This window comes from Macrosteles quadrilineatus, unplaced genomic scaffold, assembly GCF_028750875.1.
Source record: "Macrosteles quadrilineatus isolate MER2022 unplaced genomic scaffold, UCM_ALF_1.0 Scaffold_6__1_contigs__length_79288215, whole genome shotgun sequence".
Classification (NCBI taxonomy): Eukaryota; Metazoa; Arthropoda; class Insecta; order Hemiptera; family Cicadellidae; genus Macrosteles; species Macrosteles quadrilineatus.
This window is the reverse complement of record NW_026542599.1, coordinates 71,002,509-71,027,533: the sequence shown is the minus strand read 5'-3', so window position 1 is coordinate 71,027,533 and position 25,025 is coordinate 71,002,509. Positions and strand designations below refer to the sequence as shown.

The 25,025-nt window shown below is 34.8% G+C and overlaps 3 protein-coding genes across 3 annotated transcripts; 1 reads left to right on the top strand and 2 right to left on the bottom strand.

Moving 5' to 3' along the window:
- Nucleotides 1–1,694: 1,694 nt before the first annotated feature.
- LOC128997318 (uncharacterized) lies at nucleotides 1,695–6,030 on the top strand. Its single transcript, XM_054422950.1, has 4 exons — nucleotides 1,695–1,756; nucleotides 3,698–3,891; nucleotides 5,333–5,410; nucleotides 5,693–6,030. Exons 1-4 carry the CDS (start codon nucleotides 1,736–1,738, stop codon nucleotides 5,808–5,810), a joined length of 411 nt encoding a protein of 136 aa, XP_054278925.1. The 5' UTR covers nucleotides 1,695–1,735; the 3' UTR covers nucleotides 5,811–6,030.
- Nucleotides 6,031–6,690: 660 nt separating this feature from the next.
- Nucleotides 6,691–10,424, bottom strand: LOC128996988 (adhesive plaque matrix protein-like). Its single transcript, XM_054422558.1, has 3 exons — nucleotides 10,295–10,424; nucleotides 8,680–8,961; nucleotides 6,691–7,554 (listed from the first exon to the last, which is right to left on the bottom strand). Exons 1-3 carry the CDS (start codon nucleotides 10,310–10,312, stop codon nucleotides 7,054–7,056), a joined length of 801 nt encoding a protein of 266 aa, XP_054278533.1. The 5' UTR covers nucleotides 10,313–10,424; the 3' UTR covers nucleotides 6,691–7,053.
- A 5,387-nt stretch (nucleotides 10,425–15,811) lies between these two features.
- LOC128996921 (uncharacterized) lies at nucleotides 15,812–22,639 on the bottom strand. The gene is made up of 3 exons (XM_054422456.1): nucleotides 22,537–22,639; nucleotides 18,052–18,336; nucleotides 15,812–16,374 (listed from the first exon to the last, which is right to left on the bottom strand). The coding sequence occupies exons 1-3, from the start codon at nucleotides 22,549–22,551 to the stop codon at nucleotides 16,216–16,218; spliced, it is 459 nt and encodes a 152-aa protein (XP_054278431.1). The 5' UTR covers nucleotides 22,552–22,639; the 3' UTR covers nucleotides 15,812–16,215.
- Nucleotides 22,640–25,025: the final 2,386 nt, after the last annotated feature.

Below are 25,025 nucleotides of genomic sequence, written 5' to 3'. Positions count from 1 at the left end.
GATCCTGGGCAAACAAGTTAGACTGGTCAGGGGTCAAGTTCCCACCTAAAAAACTGCAGGAAATATTTTTGTTTCCTTGTAAATCCGTAATCTATATGCTATAAGTATTTTCTGGTTACCATCTGAATCTGGATTTATTTGGTATTATATGAACATAATTATGAAATTACCATTTTATTAAGTTTTCATAGGGTGAGAATTTCAATAATTTGTCTTTCTATCATTACATAACGGATTTATATTATGAAACCATAGAACCTAAAATTCATTCCCCATGTTGAAGCTGTTTAGAATGGAAATGGGCGTAGTCGAAGTGAGCCACTTACAAATTGCGCTGATATAAATAATTACTGATTAGTGATATCTATCGCACGTGTAGAACTGTTAACCAAGTGAACCTGATAGGATAACTTTTTTTAAACCGTAGGATCATGTCATCAACCATCTAAGCAACAAAAAATTATATATAAAATAGAATTTTAGACTCATGTGCAACCTGTGACTGGCTTACTCGACCACGTTCTTTTTGGATGAAAAATTGGCAACAGCTGGTCCATAAAGATGAAACTTTGTAATTTATAGTGAAAAATAGGACGTATTTGAATTGATCCGCCGACAGATTGGGATCTAAATTGCTGATTTCTGTTGAATATGCCAACTTTTTAACTAAATCAAACTGAAAGGACAACTTATTACAATAGAGTATCTTTTATGTCACACCCATAACTATTACAGTAACAAAAACCAAGGGAGAATTTACTAAGTCTTTTATACTGTTTTATAAATCCCTTAAAAATACTTGTGGGTTTCCACTTTTGCCTGTTATCTTTTAAAAGGGGCGAAGGTATCTTTAATATACCTGCACATTAAATGTATTCAGTGAAACTACATTTTAAGTATTCGCATATACAAAAATGTTATCGTCAACAACTGGTCCAAATGAAATAGATTTTTTTAAATTGTAATAATTAATGTAAACAATGAAAATAATATTCTTGAAACGTGAGAGGATTGTAGAATGAGAGATATGTTTTGCGTAGCCTCAAAAGGTTAGTGAATATAGAGAGTGGTCATAGTGCTCTCCTAACAATCAAATGTAGCTTTTTGATGGTTCGTAACTGAACCCAGCTGTCCCTGATGATTGGGCTTTAATTAAATGATCTTGACTAAAGAACAGCTGATCTTAGTCAGTAAAGCTACACTCATCCTTCACTCATATTTGGGTGAAAATATGCACCTAGGTAGCGTCCTCATCTAAATGGCTAATGCTAAATGATAAAGAGCATAGATTTAATGACCACTGCAAGTTCCTAAAGAATGCTTACTACAACTAACAGGTATTGAGATTTCTATTTGTATATTCACACCATTGATTTTTTATGGTCATTGAAATGGATCGGTCCTACACTCCTAACTGTAGTGTGGTCAGTATCACAAGTCAAACTTTTATTTTCATCATTAATTGATAGCCCAATGTTTGTGATGTGCGAGAACAAAGTGATCAGTCTGAATTTCAATAATCAAACAAACTCGGACAAAATTTCAAATGTCAGAAAGACTACAGGGAACAAATATTTACTCTTTTCAGCTCCCAATAACTTACTAGAATTTATTCGAAGAGGAAGTTTTTGGAAGTTTGTCCCGTGAGTTCCTTGACATTATGTCTGGGATGTCCAACAGCCCAGTATTGGTGGGGAGTGTATAAGTAGCCATTGAACATGAGACTCCTCAAAACATGGCCCTGTCCACCACCCAGGTAAGGAACCATCGCTTTACACCGTAGAAATTATGTTAACATATCCTAGGACTATTATAGCTGTTGATAAGCCAAATGTGTTTTGAGTTATTTAGCTTTGTAATTTTGTTTAAGCTTACAATTAATTATTAGAATCGCATGTGTATTTCAGACAAATTTTAGTTTGATGGAAAACATATTTTTTATGGAAACTTATGCCGATTTTAAAATAAAATGTGGTACAACAAATTTTCTACGCTCAAAAGAAAAATATATAACTAATGGCATAGAACTGTCTATTTTGAAAAATTAATTTAAAAAATTGTTGTAAAGTTCAGGTACCTATATTATATTTTAAATGTCAACTTAATATTTAAAGTATTATATCATAAATAAAAGATGGAATTTAGTATTTAATATTATTTTAGTAGATTATTTATATACCTAGTGTGTTATTTTGGTTTCTTATCTTTCAAAATTTGTAAAATCTTGCAGCCTGAACTAAATAAATTTAAGTTCAATTAAATTTAATTATGCTTATCTAGAGGATACTATGCTATATTCAATCTGAATTCATTGTATCCAATCTGGATTAAGCTCATTTTGCAACAAAAAGTTTGTTTTCATGATATTACTTCCACACTGTAAAATAACCAAGATGGAAATTTAGAAGAGCAAATCAACCCAACCCACATTTTAAGAAATTTGAATCAATTCCCAAATCCGAGGGTTTTCATAATTTGAAAACAATTTACCAGTCTCAAATTGAACTATTAGTTTTATATGAATCTTCTTTGTATTTCACCAAGTACAATTTTTTATTCTACCGCAGTATTCATTTATTTATGAATCCACAATACGTTGGAATCAACTGCCTCAACATGGATGGATCTACAAAATTTAATATAGTGGGTAGATTTTCAGTTAATTGTAAGTCAAATGAAACCAGATAGCAGCACAGCTGTGTATATTGGTGTATATAAGGTGGCAACCCTGATCATGAAGATGCATTGTTGCCAACCTTGACTCTACCAGGTTGTTCACCTCAGGGAAATTTATGACTTTAAGTGTATAACTTAGCGAGTGGCTGGTAAGCTGCTGGACCTTTATGAATATTTATTACGCCCAAACTGAATAGTGATTTTTGTAAGAATACACTGTAATTGTGCACCTGCTGGAAAGGCAACATTGGTTTTTGTCTCCAAGATGATCCCAACAAAAGGGACTCTATAACAAATTAGATGTACAGTATGGTGATTACAGAAAATAAGAAAAAATCCATATTAGTTTAAGTTTATCAAGTTAATATTGATGTAGGTTTTACCTCTGACTATTAATTCAACTAGACGATTCCATTGTTCAACATTCCATTCCTATATTAAATTTGTAGCCAGTTTCTGAACCAAAATTGTCGTAGTTGATGTGAGCCACCAACAGATTATGCTGATCTAAATTACTGATTTCTGTTGAATACACAATATTTTTTACATATTCATTTTACTAAGAGACAAAACAGTAAAATTTATCTTTCATCATGTGACCAGATTTTCCAGCTAAATTTTTGTATTTACTTAATTGATTTTGTTTATGCCAATAACAAAAACATAAATCACTTACTTATACTAAGATGTATTATGCTAGATTTCAAGCAACAGATCAACTTTTAATCGTAAAGGAAAAATTTGCAATTGCAATAAGATTATTCGGTAGCTTTTTGATGGATGAAAACTGTGCCCAGTTGTCCTTGATTGGGTTTTAAATGGTCGTGGCTAAGAAAACAGCTGATCTTAGTCAGTAACAAAGCAACAAGGGATCTAGCTTCATCCTACACTCATCCTTCATTCGTATTTGAGATTTTCATTCGTCCAGATTTTCCCATCTTAATTATAGTAACATGGCAATTCACATGATCAATAAATTTTGAATTTCTGAAGGATATTGACTTTGACCCAATGTTACCAGGTTTTGGCTCTTCTGCTACTCTTGGCAGGCATTGTCCTTGCGAAGGAGGATCCTTCAGCAGCTTCTCCAGGGCTGAAGGAGAGCAAAGTAGAGGCAGAAACATCTGAGGATGACCTGAAGGCAGAAGCTACATTCTTCCCAGTCTTTGGACTTGGAGGAATCGGCAGAGGATTCGGATATGGCGGCTACGGATGGTGAGGAAATTTCTTTGATGTTGAGAGAGAGTGATGCAAATAATTAGAGTCACATTTTCTTCTTACAAAAAAGTAGATTAAGTTTGTTTTGGTACTTTCCTACACTCAAATTTTATTGATTCTTGATTACATGTACAATAATTATGTAAGAAGAACGCTAAATATTACTATACTTTACGCAAATCATTAGATTTAAATTTTCTCTTTGCAAAATAGAATAACGTTTTTGATAGTTTCCTGTATCAGAATCTTCTCAATTATTTGTTACATGCACAAAAATTTTGCCACTAGGGCAAAAAATATTAATATAAATTGAGTTTGCAATTTTTAACTGAAATTTAAAAACTTTTTAGAAACCAAAAAGGCTGTTATGTACAGCCTATAAAGGCTTTCAATGAAATGGACTGTATTTGATTTAGACTATTGATTCTGATTTGGTTACTAGTATCAAACTGTATCCATGCATTCGCGTTACTGAGCACAAACACATCTTAAAATAATATTTAGTCGATCTTTAAGGATGATGAATTAGACATACTATGGGAGACTTTACAACTGTTTGCCAAGACTTTTTCCTACAGTCACCTGACAAAGTAACCTTCCTTGCACTGATTATAGCACAGAAAGTTGCTTATTGCTGCCTCTACACACTGCTGCTCTCTTTGCTTTTTGCCGCACAGTTTTTTTTTTTTTTTTTTTTTTGACACCGGTATTTCAACCAAACAACACAAAACAGCGTGCTTTTATAAGGCACGCTATGCTTGAAAATAAGTGGACAAAACTTGAAAATATTACAACTACGATCAGTTGGTGCAGCGTTTCCCATTTCATTCAATTTTTTGATTTAACCTAACCTAAAAATGTGTTACCCCTATAGTGTTTGAAAGACTAATTATTTATATGCTTTATAGTAGCTGTAATAAAAATATAATGTGTAACCCACACACGCCTACGTCTTGTGCGTAAGCATTTCTCTCGTGTGCAGCAAAGTACCACTTCGCCCACTAGTTACACAAATATCTATTGTGTGAATTTTGTACTGTGTTTGTGGGAATTTAAAGAATTAATTGTAACGTTTAAGGTTTAAATTATTACGACGTAGCACTTTCCTCGGATATCACAGTATTCTTTTGTTGAATGATTCAAGGACAACAAATGTTTAGTGTGTGGACAAATTTTAATCCCTACAAATGTCAAAAACACTCTAAAAGTGTTAAATTGTTTTTTCATCGTATTCTTATGATAATAAATAGCACTAAATTTCAAAATTGTTCTGCGTTTGCTCAAACTTTGCCAGAGGTATTTTTAAGACTAGTGAATAAAATTCTTCCTTAAAGTTTCAACAACAAAAACAATGGTGGTTACAAAAATGGATGGTTCACTAGTGTTTGGTATTTAGTCAACGATCATTATAAACTTGAACCCTTCTACTATGTTTCAGGGGTGGCGGCTACAAACATGGGGGATACTACGGTGGCCACGGGGGAGGTTATAGAAGAGGTTATGGGGGTTATGGAGGGTAAGTTTCAGACTGTACTGAATACTTGAAAAGTAACTCCCTAACTTTAGTCAACAATAAAATTTTATTTTAAAAACTTATTGAAAATTTTTGTGCTGCAATATATATATTGTAAAACATACTAAATCATATGTTTTAGATATTGTTGTCTGCCAACTAAACAGTAGATAAGTTTATTATTACTATAAACTAACACAATGCTTCAGCAAAAGTTTTAAATCTCGATAATCTTTTTATAACAACTAATGGGATCTTTTAAATTCTTATCTGTATTCCATTCAGATATGGTGGCTATGGAGGATATGGTGGATATGGCGGATATGGTGGATATGGCGGATATGGAGGATATGGAAGAGGATACGGAGGAGTCGGTGTTGGATTTGGAGTGGGTTTCTACTAGTCTGGATCTACGCATTTCAAAAATTTCAAGACTGCCCTCCATTTCTTTCAAAACGTAAACGTTTTACAGAAAACTTTACCCGGCTTGTTTAGTAAAGCTAAATAATCTAACTTTAATTAATAAGCCATGGTAGTAAATTTTTCTGTAATACTACAAGGTGCATCTGATTTTTTGTATTTTTTAATTATTTCATTCTTGTACAAAAATTATAAACTTATTTAAAAAGTCTATTGTTGTTCTTTTTAAATGATTTCCTTGTACAATTTATCTCAATTTATTGTATCGTTTATTATTTCAATTTATCAGTTGACTTGGTTGATATTAAATATTACCTCTGAAATGTCTCCACTACTTGCGCATGTCCAATGTCCAAATACTGTACTGCATTTACGTCCGTCAACTAACAATGAACTAGCTTAATAACAGTTGACGCCTAAAACCACAGAAACTATGATATGACGAGAGTTCAAGTTTGCGGCATTGTATTCTACTAGTAAAAACCTTTAACTTTATGTGCATATCACTATGCTTACATTTAAAATTTTCTTCTAACTCCTAGTTGGCTGTCCCCCTGAGGAGGTAGAGGGTCACTGAATATGTGTTAAAATAGTAATTTGTGTGCGAGAGACATGTTCTAAGTTTTGTTGGTCAATATTAAATATTCAAAAAATTACGAAGCCAATATGGGACTTTTTGATCACCCAGTATAACTTGGCATTGAGAATACCCTACTCTGAATCAAATTGAATAAAAAAAATGACTAAACTTCACTGGGAATCAAATTGTAGACATAATGAATAAATTATTAAAAATTAAAATACCTTAAGGTGTATATTTTTATTCTAAATAAGGAGAAAACAATATAAAAAATACACAAATGTCAAATCTGATCAATTGTTTAATCCGTTACGCTGGTTAACTTATTGCTGTAATTGTAAAAATACAAAAACGCTTGATCTTTTTTTCACAATCTCCAAAAAAGAATCAATTTATTTTGAGATCGGAAATAATGTACTCTGTCACATTGCACAACTGAATAAACCTGCATTCCCATAGGTATGTTTTAAGGTTTTCTAAAAACAAACAACTTTTTAAATTCTTAAGACTTTAATTTAAAAATTCATATAAAATTTGTGGCAGCATATTTGTGACTTTTTAAGGTTATATTACACAAACAACTGTTCAAAACCTTCAAATGTTTAAATAATACACTTACAATTTATGATTGTAAAGCCTTATAAGTTTAGTAAGTTTTTGGAGAGTAAAAGTAATTATAAGGAGACCTTTGTTGCCTGAATCCTTGAGTATATTGTGCCGGGAATTGTGGGGAAGACTGGACAAGTTGAGGGTAATTTGGCACAATTGGGGAATTTGCCAAATACACTTTCTGTGTGGCCGATGCTTGCGGGTAAACTCTCTGAGGGGAAGACTGAGTGGAATATACCCTCTGTGGCGGGGCAGTTTGTGGGGAATATACCCTCTGGGGTGGGGAAGTTTTTTGGGGATACACCCTCTGAGGGGAATATACACTTTGGGAAAGGGAAGTTTGGGAATATACTCTCTGTGCACTTGGTACCTGTGGGTATCTCTGGTTCTGTTGGGGGTAAGTATTGTAGTACTTCCTGGATGGTTGTGCCGAGACCTGTGACTTCTGACTGAACTGTCGCCGGAGTTGCTCTTGCAGTCTGTGTTTCTCTCGCTCTTTCACAAGATGCTTGTAGCGGAAAGTTGGACGGAAGAGTACCTAAACAGAAAAATTTAGTTACCTATCAAGATGAGGAGGCACCTTGAGTATGGGGTGGGGACCCAAATGTGAGGAATGAGTGTAGAATGGAATGAGATGCTGTGTTTATGTTATACAGTAGACTCCCTCTTATCCGGACACCTTTTAACCGGACATCTGTTTAACCGGACTACACTCGGCGGAAATGACATCTGTTTAACCGGACAATTTTTATCAGCACATTGGTTTAACAGACTAGATCGGCAAGAAGTGGGCGGTACTGAAACAACTGTTCTCGTGGGAAAGATTTGAGACCAGTTATCACATGAATAAATACAATGCTCTCCTAAATTTAAGTTGAATATCACAGTAAACGGTTTGTTTTAACAAGTTTTTGGGGACGTCGGTTTAACCAGAAAACCCGTTATCCGGACTGGCCTCGGTCCCGAGGATTCAGGATAAGAGGGAGTGTACTGTAGGTTTGTTACTGACTAATATGAGATGTTTCTTTTAAGTACCTACCATATTGAAGCCCACTGATCAAGATCAGCTGAGTCAACTATCAAACTATCAAGGTTTCTAACTTTTTTTAGAATTGTATCAGCAACCACTCAGCGGATTTTTGGTAATTTTAAAATGGGCCCAGCTGTCCTTGATCTAATAAATGCTCAGCTGGCTTTTAATAAATAAGCGTGGATAAAGAAACAGCTGATCTTAGTCAGTTGAGTCACAAAGCTAAACAGATATCTCACTATGTTTTATTCAGCTTAAAATACAATCACAAATCTATGCCTGCTATCTGAAAGAATAACTGAAGATTGATAATCGTTTAACTGCCAGGCAAGCACTTAAACAACTAGTTAAACTGTTAAGAGAACTTGGAATACTGTAGTATATTGGAATACAAAATTATCAAATGATCTACTGATTCAAGAGGATGAAAAACAGATATATTAATCTTTATTATATTGCTGAATAGAGAAGCATATAAAATACCTTGGCATCTAACATAGGTACTCAAATGAATAACGCAGTCTAATAAGAAAACCAACTATTGTTGTGTATTGTTGTCACTATTGTTTAAATAGTGTACTTTACATGCAAAAAATATCAAAACTAAAATATAAAAAATAATTGCAAACAAACCTGCTCAGCTGTTTCTAAGTCATCCTCTGGATCCGAGGATCTTTTTCGCCGTAGCCAGGAGCCAAAGTTTTCGAAACCTTCATCGTACTCTGGTTGGTAGGTCTCGGTTGGTTCCGTAGTGGTGTCCCAATCTCCCAACTCGGAAGTGGAGGTGTACAAGTCTCCGTTCTCAGTATTCTCCGTTTGCTCACCCCATGCTGTCGTTGTTCCAGTCAGACCTAAGTCTTCTGAGCTAAGTCTTCTTGCGGAGATGATTGGGGCGACCAGAAGAAGTGTTAGTGACTGTGAAACAGATTATTGAACACGTAGTGAATGTTGGGACACTAGAAAAATGTTTTTCCTACAGTCACCCGACAAAGTTGGCTTCCTTGTACTGTTTATAGTACAGAAAGATGCTAATTACTTTGCCGCACATCAGGATTCCAACGAAACAACACAAAACAGCGTGGTTCCATTATGCACGTAATCCGTGTACGCTTGGAAATAGGTTGGCAACACTTAAAGATAATTATACTATGAGCAGCTGATTGACTATTATAACTACGATTTAAACCTGTCATTTTGTGTTTATAGTTTTGGTATTTCTGAACTTTCTGGACTTTTCTTTTAAACGTTTTTAAAACCTTCCTACGATCTTAATAAACAAGAAAATACCTTTTAAGCCTTTTTTTATTCGCGGAAACCACTTCAAATTACAAAAACATACGGAACTATATTCTCAAAACGCGGAGCACATTTCTTGCAGAGGAAAAATAGCGGAGTGATATGGACCGCGGGTACTACTTTCTCTAGGGCACCATTTGTGTTGCCAGCTGAACCTAAAAACGTGTTGCATAGTGTTTGAAAGACTAATTATTTATATGCTTTATAGTGACTGTAGGAAAAACATAATGTGTAACACGAGTGAAAAAGGCCTTTGCTGCACTCGAGATCATTCCACACTCGCCTGCGGCTCGTGCGTAAACATTGCTCTCGTGTGCAGCAAAGTGCCACTTTCACCACTAGTTACACAAATAACTATTTCCTACAGTCACCCGACAAAGTGGGCTTCCTTGCACAGATTAGAGTACAGAAAGCTTACTTTGACGCACAGTTTTTGGTTTTTTTTTTGGTTTTTTTTTTGCCGCACACCAGTATTCTAACCAAAAAACACAAAACAGCGTGCTTTAATTATGCACGTAATACGTGTACGCATGAAAAGAAGTTGGTAACACTTAAAGATATTATTTCGACTACGTTCAGCTGGCAAAGCGTTTTCCAATTTTTTCAATGTTTGGATTTATCAACAACAAAATTCATAAATTAGAAGAATGTACATTCATACAATAGAAGAAATTGAAATTAAATCAATTTTATTAAAACATAATTTCGGTGTCCATCAATACTGAATACTGAAATAGACATTGTGTCTTTCTGTATCAGCTGTCACAACCAGATCACAAATCCAACCATAAATGATTATACTTTTTCTCCATACATTAAACACTTTAAATGAACAGTTATTTTAATTTTTTCCTCTTTTATAACACTTTGAAACTATCGAAAAATTATAAAATTTATTAAGAGAAGTATAAAACTTTTTGTTCCCTAATGAATTAAAAAGTAAATAACTTACCAATCTCCTAGCAGGCATACTTCTAAAGAACTCGATTATTGTACTTCCTATCACTCTCTTTCTTAACCTCTAAAGGCCTGACCAAGGTTCCCTACTTTATATATACCTACAAAAAAGCAGGCGGGACTAAATTATCATTGACTGACCGAGAACTTAGTCGGTACTTAGCGCTCTCAAACATCCGTCAACTTTAGCACTCGACTGCTAAACACTTTGTTGTCGCATCGTAAATAGATGTTCTAGAGCAAACGGTATGGAAAGTTTCAGTTGAGTTCCCAGTGAGATTTTGAGCAGAATTTGATTAATCCCATTCCATACTCATCCTTCACTTGTTAAAACAGTGTTCAATTTTAATCCTACAGTAGAGTCCCGCAAACTCGGCGTAATGCGGACTGGAAGGGTGCCGAGTTTGTGAAATGCTTATTAACAGCTTATAATTAGCTTATGTTAAGCTAATATGCTTATGTTAAGCTTTTTAACAGTTTTTTCTGTAATACAGTTATTAATCTGAATGTAAAAAAGGCTTCTGTCAATGGTGTTCATTCGTCTGTAAAATCATACTGCAGTGATGGTGGGGTTACATTGTGCAATCTTAGCCCCACTAATAAAGATGAAATAAAAAAGATTATCCTTTCTCTAAAGAACAAAATTTCGGTAGGCTGGGACGAAATCCCAATTAAATTGATCAAATCTGCTGCTGACATTATCTCCGAACCCTTATCTCTTATTATAAATCAGTGTTTAAAGAATGGTATTTTTCCGGATCAACTCAAGTACTCCCAAATTTCTCCCGTTTTTAAGAAAGGTTCAAAATCAGATATTAATAACTACCGTCCAGTATCAGTATTAAGTAATTTTTCTAAAATATTTGAAAAAGTAATAAGTTATAGACTAGTTAATTATTTTGAAAGTAATAATTTATTTTACAATAAACAATTTGGTTTCCGAAAAAACTTAAGCACAGTTTCTGCTCTTACTCAGTTTGTTAATGAGATTGCAGAGGCCTTGGACAGGTCTCAGGCCACAGCAGGTGTTTTCTGTGACCTGTCTAAGGCTTTTGATTGTGTGGATCACTCACTCCTGTTGCTAAAACTTATTGATTATGGGATTGGGGGAAGTTGCTTTTCTTTAATACAATCTTACCTTTCTGAAAGAAAACAAAGAACTTTAATTTTAGAAGATAACAACAAACATTATTCACCATGGGAAATTATATCCACAGGTGTTCCCCAAGGCTCAGTATTGGGCCCACTTTTTTTTCTTATTTACATTAATGATCTTCCAAAAGCTATTAATAAAGAACTAATTCTTTTTGCCGATGACACTACTGCTTTGATCAAAAATAATAATACAGCTGAAATGTTTTCTTCTCTGCAAAGTGTGGTAAAGGACATGGAGCAATGGTTTTTAGAAAATGGGTTAAAACTTAATGTTGAAAAAACAAATATTATTAAATTTTCTACTAGACACAAAAATATGGAAAACTGTTCCTTTAATTTAGTTGAAGCTCATAAATTCTTAGGGGTTTACGTAGATGACGCAGTTAAATGGGATTCACATTTGAATTATTTACGTAACAAAATTAGGTCGATATCATCTTTATTCATACATTTAAGGGACTGTGTTTCTATTGAGACACTTAAAGTAGTTTATCATGCTTATGTGGAGTCAGTGTTAAGATATGGCATAATTTTATGGGGTCAAGCTACTGGTATTAAAACTTTATTCAGGTTACAAAAACGTATTATTCGTATTATTACCAACTCTCATCCACGCAGTTCTTGTAAGAAACATTTTCAAAATTTAAGAATTCATACATTAACGGGGTTGTATATACTAGAATTATTAAATTACATACATTCAGTTAAAAATGAGCTACCAGAAACAATACATTTTAATCACAGGTATGAAACCCGAAATGAAAATATATTTAGACTCCCCAGACACCGTTTGACCCTATATGAAAAATCTCCATTGTACGCTGGGCTGAGATTGTACAATGTGCTTCCGCCATGCTATAAGTCACTAACCAAAACCAAATTTAAAGATACAATAGATAATTTTCTTATTGACAAGGCTTTTTACTTAATTGAAGATTTTTACAGAACTACAATTTAGAATTTTTTTTTTTTTAAGTGTTTAGTTTTAAGTTAAAAGTTTTAATTTTAAATATTTTATGTATGGATTTAATTTTGACAATGCACCTATTCTAAATGTTATGACATGTATGGAATGTTTTGTGCAAATAAAGTCTATGTCTATGTCTATGCCGGGTTATCGGGAACTAGAGTTAAAAATAAGAACAATACAATTTTTAAGCTTTTTAACTGCCTTTTAGCGAATTTCCCTATAGGGAAGTAGCTATTACCGTAGGTCTCATGGTAAGACTTAGGCCCGGGACCGATTTACTTTTTCATTTTGATGTCCCCAGAGGCCAAAAACACCATTCGTTCAAATTTTTATATATCTATATATAGATATATACAGGGTGGTAAAAAAGTCCCTGGACAGTTAAATATTAAAAAAAATAATGCAGATAGAGCTACAATACTTGGTACAAAGTTACAGGGCATAAAACTCTATTTTAACACATATTCAGTGATCCAATAACTCTTCAGGGGGACGGCCCACAAGGAGTCGGAAGAAAATCTTAAATGGAAGCATAGCAATATGCACATCAAATTAAAGGTCTTTTTTAGTGGAATACAATGCCGCAAACCGCACTTCAAAAGGTTGATCCTGCGCAAAATGGCAGATAGTATATTGGAGCGCTGTTGTATGCCAAACGGTCACGGAGAAAATTAAAAAATAGTGTAATTTAAAATTCCATGTTATTCTTAAGGAGAAAATGAAAACTGTTGTAGTTTGCTTGTTTATGAACATATTTTAATCAAATTTGGAAAATGCATTTATTTCATACTAAACCCTATTACATTTTACAAAAAAAAAACCTTTTTACCCTCCCTGTTGCAGCAAACCTAAGTACTCGTTAAACTAATTCTGTTTAAATAGGGAACAAATGTGATATTTTTAAGGAGACATTTTAGTGTAAATCCAATCAGGCAAATGGAAATTCGCTAAGTCTGCAGGTTTGCTGCGGCGGGGGTATTTTAATTAGATTTATAATACAAGTCAGTATTAAGTCATCAGATATAGTACAACAAATCCTTAGTATGAGTTGCAAATGATTATACTTGAGCTGGCTTGTGTCCATGTTTAACTCGGACTCAAAAAATCACTAATTTTCTGAGCCAGGTGATGGCTGAGTTATCCAGACTGCCAGGTTATTGAGTGCCAAGTTTGCAGGACTATACTGTATATGAGAAAAAGTAGATATTGATGCTTCTCATTTATTGTCTAATACACATTTTGAAATGAAATGCATAACATGGCCACATAATATGTATCACATCATACTTTTATAATACCTTTAGCTAACGGTCTAAAAGGGAATCAATATGGATTTCTATGGCTCTAAATAATAGTTTTATCCAATGTTTAAGTATATTTTTCTTGTATTATACATACTATCATCACTATGATATGGGGTCACCACCTAGGTGATGAGTGCTAATTGTTGTTAGATGATTTATTTGGCTTTGTTACTGACTAAGATCAGCTGTTTCATCAGTCAGGATCATTTATTCATAGCCCAATGATCAGGGACAGCTGAGTCCAGTGTCAAATCATCAAAAAGCTACTGACTTTTCTCAGAATCAAACCGGCAACCGTTTGATTGTTAGGCGAGCACTTTAACCCTTCAACTACCGCTACTAGTCAATAGTTAAACACAGAACAACACTTATGAATTGCAAGTAAATTCCCAATAAATCAGTCTGGATAGAGGAGGTAGCCTTGTAGAAAAAACATTTGAGTTTGATCAATCCAAGATCAATAAGGAATTTAAGTTAAAAACTGAGACCTATGTTATTTGTCTATATTGATGAGTATTGCAATCCCTTACAAAGCTAGAGGTAAAAAGAGTTTAATGGTCAGTGTTTGAAAAATATTTCCCCCAGGGGTGAAAGAAGTGGGGTGGAAAAATAAAAGGAAAAAAATATTTTAACATGACCAGAATACATTTTAATTTTTTTTTTTTTTTTTTATAAGGGAGAGGAGGTAAAAATGCTTTTACGCACACAGGTAGCCAGCCTGTAGTGTGAGACTCCTGAGCTTGTCAGACTACTCACTAAAAAACCCCCTCTACTCTGTTGGACACAGACCTGGGATTGTTTGTCACATTACTTCAGGTCAGGTCAACAAGTGACCTAAGCCCTCAGGGCTCGCGCCGTTTCTGGCATTCAATTTCTTTATGACCTAGACCGCATCTCGGTCAAGCTCTAGCTTCTTTGTGCGGAGAATATCCTGGACGAAATGTGACATACAGGTCCAATTGTCCTCACCCTCCGTCATCATCGGAATGACCGTGTCCACCAACAACTGCCCTACATGTTGTTCAGCCTCCAGGCGGGAACCTTCCCAACGCTGGCAGCGGAAGAAGGTGTGCTCCGCGTCGTCGGGAGTGCCTGGGCAGTAGATGCAATCGGGTGACACGGCTTTGCCCATCCTGAACAGGTACGACCGAAAAAACCCGTGACCTGTCAGAAACTGGGTAAGGTAATAGTCCACCTCACCATACCGTCGGTCAACCCATGGTTGGACTTGCTGAATCAGTCTCCTGGTCCAGCGTCCCCACTACTCCTGTTCCCAGCTCTCCTGCCAGAGCTGGTAGGTGCGGTTGCGCTCCTCCATTTTTGCATGGTCCTCTCCACGCCGCTGATAAATCGCTTTCCTCTCCGCCGCCAAAAGTTTGACGGGGATTACTCCAGCAACCACCAATATGGCAGGTTCAGACACTGTTCGGTAGGCGGATGCTACCCTGAGTACTGCCTGACGCTGCACTTTGGCAAGCCGCATCCTATACACCTCCTTATTGAGCGCGTCTGCCCACACCTCCGCACCATACAGGAGCACAGACTGAACTGTAGACATCAACTGCCTTCTGCGACTGGAACGAGGACCTCCGACATTGGCCATTAACCGGCTAAGAGAAGAGATCACCTTAGCGGCCTTGTCCGCCGTTCGGAATATCTGGTCCCGCCAGCTAAGCTTAGAGTCCACCATGACACCAAGATACTTGGTGGCACGAACGGACTGGACTTCGACGTCCCCCACCCTCAACGGCACAATGGTGTCAATCCGCTTTTTGGTCAGAATCACGATCTCAGTTTTGTTCAGCGCGAGTGAGAGACCGTGATCTGCCATCCATGCGTTTATAGTTCGCATGACTCGGTTTAATTTTAGCTGGGCCAGCTCAACACTACGAGCAGCTATTAAAGCTGCAATGTCATCTGCGTACCCAACTAAAACGGTTTCTTCAGGCATTTCAGACCTAAGGAGGCTGTCGTAGGCAACGTTCCAGAGGTCCGGGCCGAGTATGGAACCTTGGGCAGCACCAGAAGTGACACTCATCGTCCGCATACATGTTAGAATACATTTTAATAAATAACACAGAAATAATAATAATTTATAAGATTTTTATTTATTTACAAAACAGGTACAATGATAAATCAAACATATTAACTTTGTGACTATAATAATCAAATAATACAATATGTTAGATATTCACATAAATAAACTAAATGATATTATGTTTAGTTAAGATTTTTGCTTTTTAAATTCGCAACGTTTAGGGGTTGTATGAGGAAGCTCAACCAACCCCTACCTTACCTTCATCTTACACAATATTCAACTAACTGGAAAGTATTTCAGCAGGTAAAAAAGTCACACAAACTCCTAAAAACTAAATTTTATACATTTACATTTCTGTAAGAAATATTTTGTTGACTTCCTCTGTTATACAACTAATCTAGTAATATATGACATCCAAGAAGGCAGATAAAATTTACAATATTTGAGTACTACACCAAGGCTACAGGATAGCAGCAGTAACTGTTACAATGATTCCTAACTGGCGCAGAATGGTGTCTTCTTTGGGCAGCGTAAATGTTGCGCCGACGCCGACACTCTTCATGAGCCATCTTCTTGCTGTGTCTCAGATGCGCCGGCATGAATACCACCTGCTCAAACACCAGAAATTGATTCACTAGTTTCATTCAGTTCACTAACTACTATGAATACAACCTAGACGTACCATCCCCATGTTAAATTTGTTGATATATTTTTAAACAAAATTGTCATAGTTGATGTGAGCCACAGACTATTTGTGCTGACCTAAACTACTAATTTCTGACGAATACTCAACATTTTTTACCAAGTTAAAATGGAATGACTTATTGTGAGTTATTGCAACTGTTATGACCCATAATCTTGGTCAGCAACAAAGTATAAGGTAGAAAATAGAATTGTAGACACTAACGCATTCTGTGACTGGCTCACACAACTATGTTCTTCTTTAGTAAAAAATTGTTGACAGCTGGTCCATATAGATGGGATGTCTACTTCAGTATCCAATAGTCAATGATAGAACTATAGACAATATTCCCATGAATGGGCGTTTTCACATTACACAGCACGTCGCCAGCATTGCAACAGCAACAGCACGGCAACGGCAGGGGTCCTTACACACTTGACAAGAGCACAAAATTTTTACTGCAGTCAGTGCAGCCAGCTTTTAGATTTGGTGGAAGCAACATGGCTGACTTTAATCAAAGATTATATTTGTTGTACTTAAGACGTAAGCGTCGGTCAGAAAGAAAGTGGTGGGTTTACCCTGTTTTGAAAGTACGGTATGTTGATGGTGCTTATTAGTACAATTTATTTGAGAAGTTAATTTGTGATCCTATGAAATTTTTCAATTTCTTTCGTATGAGTAAACCAACCTTTGATTATTTACTGACAAACATGACTTAAAACTTGAACTTGTACTCAGGCCAGGGTTGTGCTGTACTGACACTGACTGAGACTACTGACAGACGGTGACTGCACGGCAACAGCGACGTCGGGGGGCCAGCAGCTCGCCAGCATGTCCCGTCACGTCGCCAGCACGTCACCGTCACAGCACCAGTGTGTAAGCTCTCATATGATAACATTACCGACGTCGACGGGCCAGCGATGTGCTGGCAAAGTGCTGTTGACGTGCTGTGTAGTGTGAAAACGCCCTATAAGCTGCAGCACTCAATTTTTTTGCAGCTCCCTCCCTGTTAAAAAACTTGCATAACATGGCTAACATATATGGTTGTTGTTAATTCACAAAAAATATATGAATGACTTGACATCCTTATATTTAATACGTGAAGGCGTTTTCTACGAAACACTACTCCTCCGTTAATAATGGACGGATTTTTACAAAAGATGTGTCAAAATTAAGTATTTTTTGTGTAGACATTGGCCCCTTTTCACCAATTCCTGTAATAAAGGTGTTCGGGCTTTGCCCCACAGGCCATCAAAATCCCAATGTATTTCTTATGATGAAAAGATTATGTTTACTTAAACACACAAATAATTTGTATTAATTACAGCTGGTAAACACATAATACATACAGGAGCGTTCAAGAACAGAGTGAGTTAGTTTTCAGTTTTTATAACTGGAGTGGAGTGGTTGATTACATTATCTTTGAGTTGACTCTTTTAAGTCATCGGAAACTATGACTGTTATTCGTTTTGATATATTTTCTGTAATACTTTGGAATTGCTCGAATTCGAGCAACAGGTGTACTAGTAGGTATATATTAATCTGTATGCCCAAAAAGTAAAAAAAAACATAGTTTTTGTGCAAATACAAATTATTTACTTACAGATTCTGCTGCTTCCAAGTCATCAGCAGCATCTTTCACATCTTCCGCAGCATCCACCCTTGACTCTGCAGATCTCCTTCTGCGGAACCAAGCATGGTTCTCGTCTTCCACTTCTGTGGAGGCGCTCCACGATGCTACGTCCTCCAGGTTCAGTTTAGTAGTTGTCTCCTCCTCAGACCACCCCAATGGAGCGTCTGGAGTGTACCTTTCTCTTTCAAGGATCAGGACACGACCATCATCAAACTGAGGTGCTCCAAGTGTGAACGTTACCAAGAGAGTACCAATCTGAAATAGAGGTCAAAGCTGAATTGGGATTGAGTGATGCCATTGACTTTTGCGTATTGTATTAAACGTTTTTTTCTAAATGGACAAGCTGTAGCCAAAATATCTATATCCTTAGTGCAATAAGGGTTTCATCTGAAACATCCCTTTTTAGCGAATTTTCCTATAGGGAAGTAGCTATTACCGTAGGTCTCATGGTAAGACCTAGGCCCGGGACCGATTTACTTTTTCATTTTGATGTCCCCAGAGGCCAAAAACACCATTGGTTCAAATTTTTATATATCTATATATGGATATATATGTATCCATCCGCACGATAAATTGAGTAATTTTTGTCCGATTTTGATCAAATTTGGTGTGTAAGGCGGGATAAACTTGAACGAGTTCGCGAACCAGCATGATCGGACAATGGGAACGGGGGTTTACGGGGGGTTTTATGGGGTAAAAATAGGTTTTTCCCATTTTTGACCCAAAAAACATAAAATTTAGCAATTTCTTTCCAAACCATTTTGTAGAGCTTAAAAAACAAATAATTTAGTATATTGAAGTGTTACTATGCGCCTAATGGTTACGGAGAACAAAATTTAAATTTTAAATTCCCATGTTATTCTTATGGAGAACAAGTAAACTGTTGTAGTTTGCTTGTTTATGAACATATTTTAATCAGATTTGGAAAATATTTGTATTTCTTACTAACTATTAACATTCTACAAAAAAAACTGTTTTACCCTCCCTGATGCAGCAAACCTAAGTAACTGTTAAACTAATTCTATTTAAATGGGAAATAAATGTTAAATTTTTAAGTAGACATTTTAGTGTAAATCCAATCAGGCAAATGGAAATTCGCTTAGTCTGCAGGTTTGCTGCGGCGGGGGTATTAATTTGTCCTCCTGAACAAATATTTATTATTTAGGTATCATTTTAAAGCTTTTAATAAAGCGGAGGAACAAATTGTGACTAGAGAGGTAATTTCATTTTGGTCCAGGCATACAGTTGCATTCGCTTGGTTGCCATTAGCTGAATGGGCTATTAATTAACAGCTGTGTCAAAGGAATATGTCGGCCTTAGTCACTAACAAGACTACAAGATCGCGCCACTCATCCTACACATATCTTGTTTCATACTTGGCTTAAAATACCTACTTTGTATGGTCGCCATTACATTGAAAAGTATAAAAGTATAAAAAGGATAAAAAGTTTGCATGTAACCAAACGCAATGGGCCTGAGAGCTTTTTGTGCCTCCTCGATCTCTGCCTTCCTTGTGGGAGAATTTTCCTGTTTGTTGCGTTCCCGACAAACCTAAACCCCCTTACGCCTCCAGGCACAGTCAGGATGGTAAACCAAGAGACGTAATCTATTAAAACGCACAATTTATGCACAGGTCTCATTGTTATTAAAAAATACATTTTTTTAGTGTGTTTACCAGAATTTAAATAGCACACTCTGTTTGGTAGCTCGATTAATTTTCATTCTGAAACTGGATATAAATTTAACTTTACTAACTTTAATGGAGAGTCTAGTTTTACTATAGATGATGTTTTCTTACAACCTTTCACTTGTTTAGTAAAAAAGTCAGCAAAATATCAATAAATACCAAACATTTTATGAACAATAACAGCAATCCAAGAATCTTAAATTAATATGTAAGTTGACACATTAAGAACAAAACTACCAGTGTAATCACTTGAAGGCATCTTTTTTACTTATTGTGTATACTTGTATCATATATCAAATATTTAAATTTTTGAATGTAGAGCAGACAAAAGCACTTATTTCTGAGACTGATGAGTAATAGAAGCTTAGTAAAAGGAAACTGTACACACAAGTTGATAAGAATTAACACTAAACATTGTTTATGGAAAACCCTAATATGATACAGTGTGCAACAAATTAGGTCTGAAAATATATAGATACACATCCAATCCATAAATTTCATTGCTTATTTGCATTTAAAAATTAGCTAAACTCCATAAAACTGAAACATTTAGGAAAGTTTTACAAGGAATTGAGGTGGTGCAGCACTAAACTTGGTCTAATGAAAGAGTTTATCAGCAGAAAGATCGGGCGCTGGCTTCTCGGTCTGAGCGATGATGCTGCTGCCGAAGAGCTCATCAGATCCCAGTACATGGCATAATGAAAGTCGATGACGATTCTAAAACTAAATTAGGCTAATAAACCAAACTACTTCAGTGCTGGCACCCTCATTCAAGTACTTCAAATATTGTTCATGTTCAGTCTTTTTTGCCAACAATATGGCAAAAAAAAAATACTTCTTTTTATTTAAATAATTATTTGTTTATTTTGTTATCTTGTCTGTGAAGTGGTGAGCGACGGAGAAGACTCTCCCCACACGCAGATGTACAGTCTTTGTGGGGATTTTTTTCCTTTGTACTTTGCTTTACAGCCACGATTGTAATTTGTGTAGTTTGTAATTTTGGAAATAAATATATTCTTATTCTTATTCTTATTTATCGTTTTAAAGCTATACTGTATTTGCTAACTTGACCATTTTTAGCCAAACTAGTATGATCCAACATTTAATCAGCAAAGTCAGCTGCAACCTTGACCCTTACAACATCAAACAAACAACATGCAGTGAGAAACTCATGATAAACATACTTCTAAGAAAAGGAAATTAGAATATTATGGTTAAACTTTCATCATCAATCGGAGTATTATGTGGCAATAATCATGTGTAATGCTCTAAGAATATGTTATGCATTTTCTAATGGCACTATAAAATGTTCTAACAATCTTATTATTTATTTATTTCAACAATAATTATTTGATTTTGATTGGTGTTGCAGTGTATGCACAACTGAACGATAAACACATGAACAAAACAAAAAATTGTATAATTCATTAGTTAAAATAAGGTAAGTAAGATTCTTGACAACTTTTAGTACAGACTTAGAGTGTAATGTGTGTAGTATTTTGTTTATGATTTTTTCAAGACCTCCAGTAGTAGTGAAAAAAAGTTAAACTAAGCTCAAAGATGAAATTATGTATAATATTATTTTATCAAGATTATTTTTTCAAATAGTTTATAATTATTTGATGAATCATCATTAAGATTACTAACTACTAAATTTGTATACTATGAATATTCATTCAGAATATTAGTAATGTATCCTATACAGGGTGTTTAATTTTACTTTTAGTTAGGTACGTATCACTGATACCGAGTCTCCTAAAAAAAACTCCCTAGTTTTAAAAATATCTCACGATAGTATTAGTTTGAAAAAATGAGTAATAATAATGCTTTGGTGCTATAGAATATAGTTGCAAGTTTTAGTTTTGTACGTTAGCAATAAGTTTGGTATACCCGTTTGACCTTAGGCTTAGTTTTGGTAATAAATAATAATGAAAAATATATAAAATCATGATAAGAATGAGTAACAATTGCTTCTATATCTGCACTGCAGTGCTACAAATGATTGGCACATCGAGGTGTACTAGTGTTAAAAAAACTTTTATTTTATTACCTTTCATTTTACGAGTCATTGTAATTTGTATACTGTACAATAGATAAATAAATTTTAAAACTAAAAAGTTATTTTTTAGAAACCCACGATAATAACTTAATAACGATATATTTAACTTAAGAAAAGAAGAATTGAACTTCCATACAAAATAATTTGGAAGTTAACTATCAAAATTGTATACAACTTCATAAAATGATATTTTAAAATGCTACTATCAAATTATGTTTGATTCCTTTTTGAGTCATTTGATTTGGTATGGCTGAGTTTGCACAGCTAACTAATGTATCAATTTTTCGGCTAGCAAGAATAGTCAAAGAGAACTATCTGGATTCATTTATTCTTAGGTTAACTTCCTAACTATACACTCTTCATAAATAAAACAATTTTTATGTACTGCACTGTACATAAATAGTGTGTATAAAGCTCTAAATTTACATGTTTTTATGATGAAACAAATATCCAACTTGCTTGTTTCATAATTAGCAACAAATTTAAATTTTAAATAGTTTTCATCAGAAGATAATTTGATTATGTTTATATTCTTTGATTTTACATAATCCAAAATTTAAATTCATATCATCACTTTTCAAACTACCTCTCATTGTTGGATCATGAAAATAAATTATTTTAACAGTTTAAAATAAAAACTCACATAAAAAACACATGTAAATTAATATCTACACTCTAGTACCAAGCAAAGGATTTTCTAAAAACTTACCATAAATCTAAACATATTGCTGGAGATGTTAAACGCTTAACCAAAACAATCAAACTAGTGTGTAGCATGAAACATTCAATGCTAGAGTCTGCTTTGGTCATCTGTCTAGGGTCATGAACTGCAGATTATAAAATCCGTAGAATTGTTTACGCAAATTTGCAATTAAATTATGACCAAACGATGACTGGTTATGAAATCAACTAGCCTAATTGTTTGGGAAATCCATTTTTACAACTTTCTTTCATGGCAGCAAGTCTTCGTTGTAGTTTTTAGTTCTGTAGATGTAGAAAAAGAGATCATAAAACTAGATTTATAGTTGCATTTGGCAATTCACGTTCTTTATGTCTTGTTTAGACATTTTACGATTTATGTTCTTGAGGTTTCCAGAAAGGTTCCAACACAATTTTTTTTCCACTTCGATGTTAAAAACTCCTGTGTTAAAGAACAGAGTTGGTCATTTCGCAAACTTTTCGGGAAGAAAACTTTTAATGCACTAGTAATGACTGTGAACTAAAATTGTATTCGCATTCAGAAATAGGGGTTGGGGGAAAATATGGCACTTTTCTGTTACACCGACCACACCAGGTTAGGTTAGGCTATTTTTACATAAAAATATGCATTTACTTTCACTTAAAATGTTTGATTACCTAATCCTGTGTGGTTGGTATAACAGAAAAGTGTCAAAAATATTCGATGTAGTAAGAGAAGTTTACAGTGAACCTAGGTCATTGGTAAGCTGCTTGGAGTGATAAGGCGGAAATAGTTGTTTAGAGGCTGCATGTACGTACTATCACTTATCACTATCACTTGCTTCCCATGTGACCTACAGTTTTGACTATTGATACAACTCCAATAGTCAATGTTCATAGCCCACAGATCACCGCATAGCTTACGTACAGTCGAAGTTAACAGAAAGGTTTTTGAGAAAGTAATGTATTGTCATCATTTTCGAGTTTAAGTTTTAAGTGGATATAGGGCCTATATGTTTGGGCCTAAAAAAATAGTTTTCAAAGTGATGTGTGGGTGTGTCTTTATGTGTGGATGAGTAGAGAGCTACTCAGACTACATCTGTAGTCCGATTTTGACGAAATTTGGTATGTAGGTACTAACCCATCGTATATCCAGACGTTTTTTCATTATTTTGAAATTTTAACTTTTAATGGTGATTTCCCATAAAACCCATAAGATTACCGGAAAACGGATTTTCTTGAAAATGGCCCGTACGATTTTGATAATAATTTAATATGCTCTAGCCCTTTAATTTCTGAACAAACTAATACAAATCACATTTCCATAACAATTTCGGTTCAAAAGTTATTGTAACTTATGTTGTTCTCCCATAAAAAAACCATACAATAACAAAAAATTGGATTTTAGAAAAAACGTGTTTCGATTAAAATTAGTATTTTATGGTCTATTAAATTCCAAACAAAATTGTACAAATCCCATTTCCGTAAAAGTTACGGTTCAAAAGTTAATGCAACTTATGTGATTTTCCTTAAAAAAAAATATCCCACCGCTTACCCATGATAAAGGTTGTTGACAATCTAATGGGAGAAAGTAGGTCTGTGTGTCAGATTGCTGATACCATTTATTGTTCATTTCCTACTACTGGAACGTCAACTATTAATAAAAAATAATGTTACCTTCTACGTTCCAAGTATGAGGAACTGTTGAAGGTAACGTTATTTTTATCCTCATTGTTGTCTCGAGATCAGATTGACGAACTTCATTACTAAACAAAATGAGAGTTGATATTATTGTATTTATTGTGAATGTATTTTAAGTCTTGCATAATCAAATTTCAATGTTTTTGGGGTTAGTTGTTTAACCGGAACTGTTTTACACATTACTTCAGGAAAGTCCTAGAGGGTTGTGGCATTATCACATGTGTATAATCCATTGGTAATTGGTGGCCCGCGACCTCAGGCTCCAAAGACCCGCGCTCTACTACTAGAGCAGTCCACTCACCAAGACCTAGGAACACTAAATCTCAAATCTATCAATAAAACAAACATAAAACCAAACTAAAAACATATTTACATTTAAATCTGTTAAATTGTTCGTTGAATGTAATGACCCCACTAAGTTTGCCAGAGTAAATATAGGTTGCAACATTGTCGTGTCCGGTTTGCTCTGTGTGTCGAGATATTTCTCCATGGGCGAATTCTTCCCTTGTCAAGAACGTAGACTGTAGACGTACGCAAATAGACTACTAAAACTTTCACCAATGAAAGTTCTTGTTAAAAATATTGCGTGGCTATTCTATTCATTTTTAAATAGCTCGTTTTAAAGATGTGGCAGAGGTGTAGAAAAAGATGATCTTATCCAACCTAATAATACGGTATTTCTATATATAATGGAATTTGAAGTAGAGGTTAATTTGTTAATTTGAGGACGGCATGGTAAAGGTTCACCTGCATACAATTACCTATTATGATAAACTATTATGATACCTAATGATGCTACAATACCTATTATGATTAAAG

Excerpts from the sequence above, each read along its gene's own strand:
- LOC128996988 (XM_054422558.1), bottom strand. Across the intron at positions 7,555-8,679 it reads ACTTAGAAACAGCTGAGCAG|GTACTCTTCCGTCCAACTTT; the intron begins GTTTGTTTGCAA and ends TTTTCTGTTTAG.
- LOC128996921 (XM_054422456.1), bottom strand. Across the intron at positions 16,375-18,051 it reads ACTTGGAAGCAGCAGAATCT|GTGGTATTCATGCCGGCGCA; the intron begins GTAAGTAAATAA and ends GTGTTTGAGCAG.
- LOC128997318 (XM_054422950.1), top strand. The coding sequence starts at position 1,736 with ATGGCCCTGTCCACCACCCAG. Across the intron at positions 1,757-3,697 it reads TGGCCCTGTCCACCACCCAG|GTTTTGGCTCTTCTGCTACT; the intron begins GTAAGGAACCAT and ends CAATGTTACCAG. Across the intron at positions 5,411-5,692 it reads GGTTATGGGGGTTATGGAGG|ATATGGTGGCTATGGAGGAT; the intron begins GTAAGTTTCAGA and ends TATTCCATTCAG.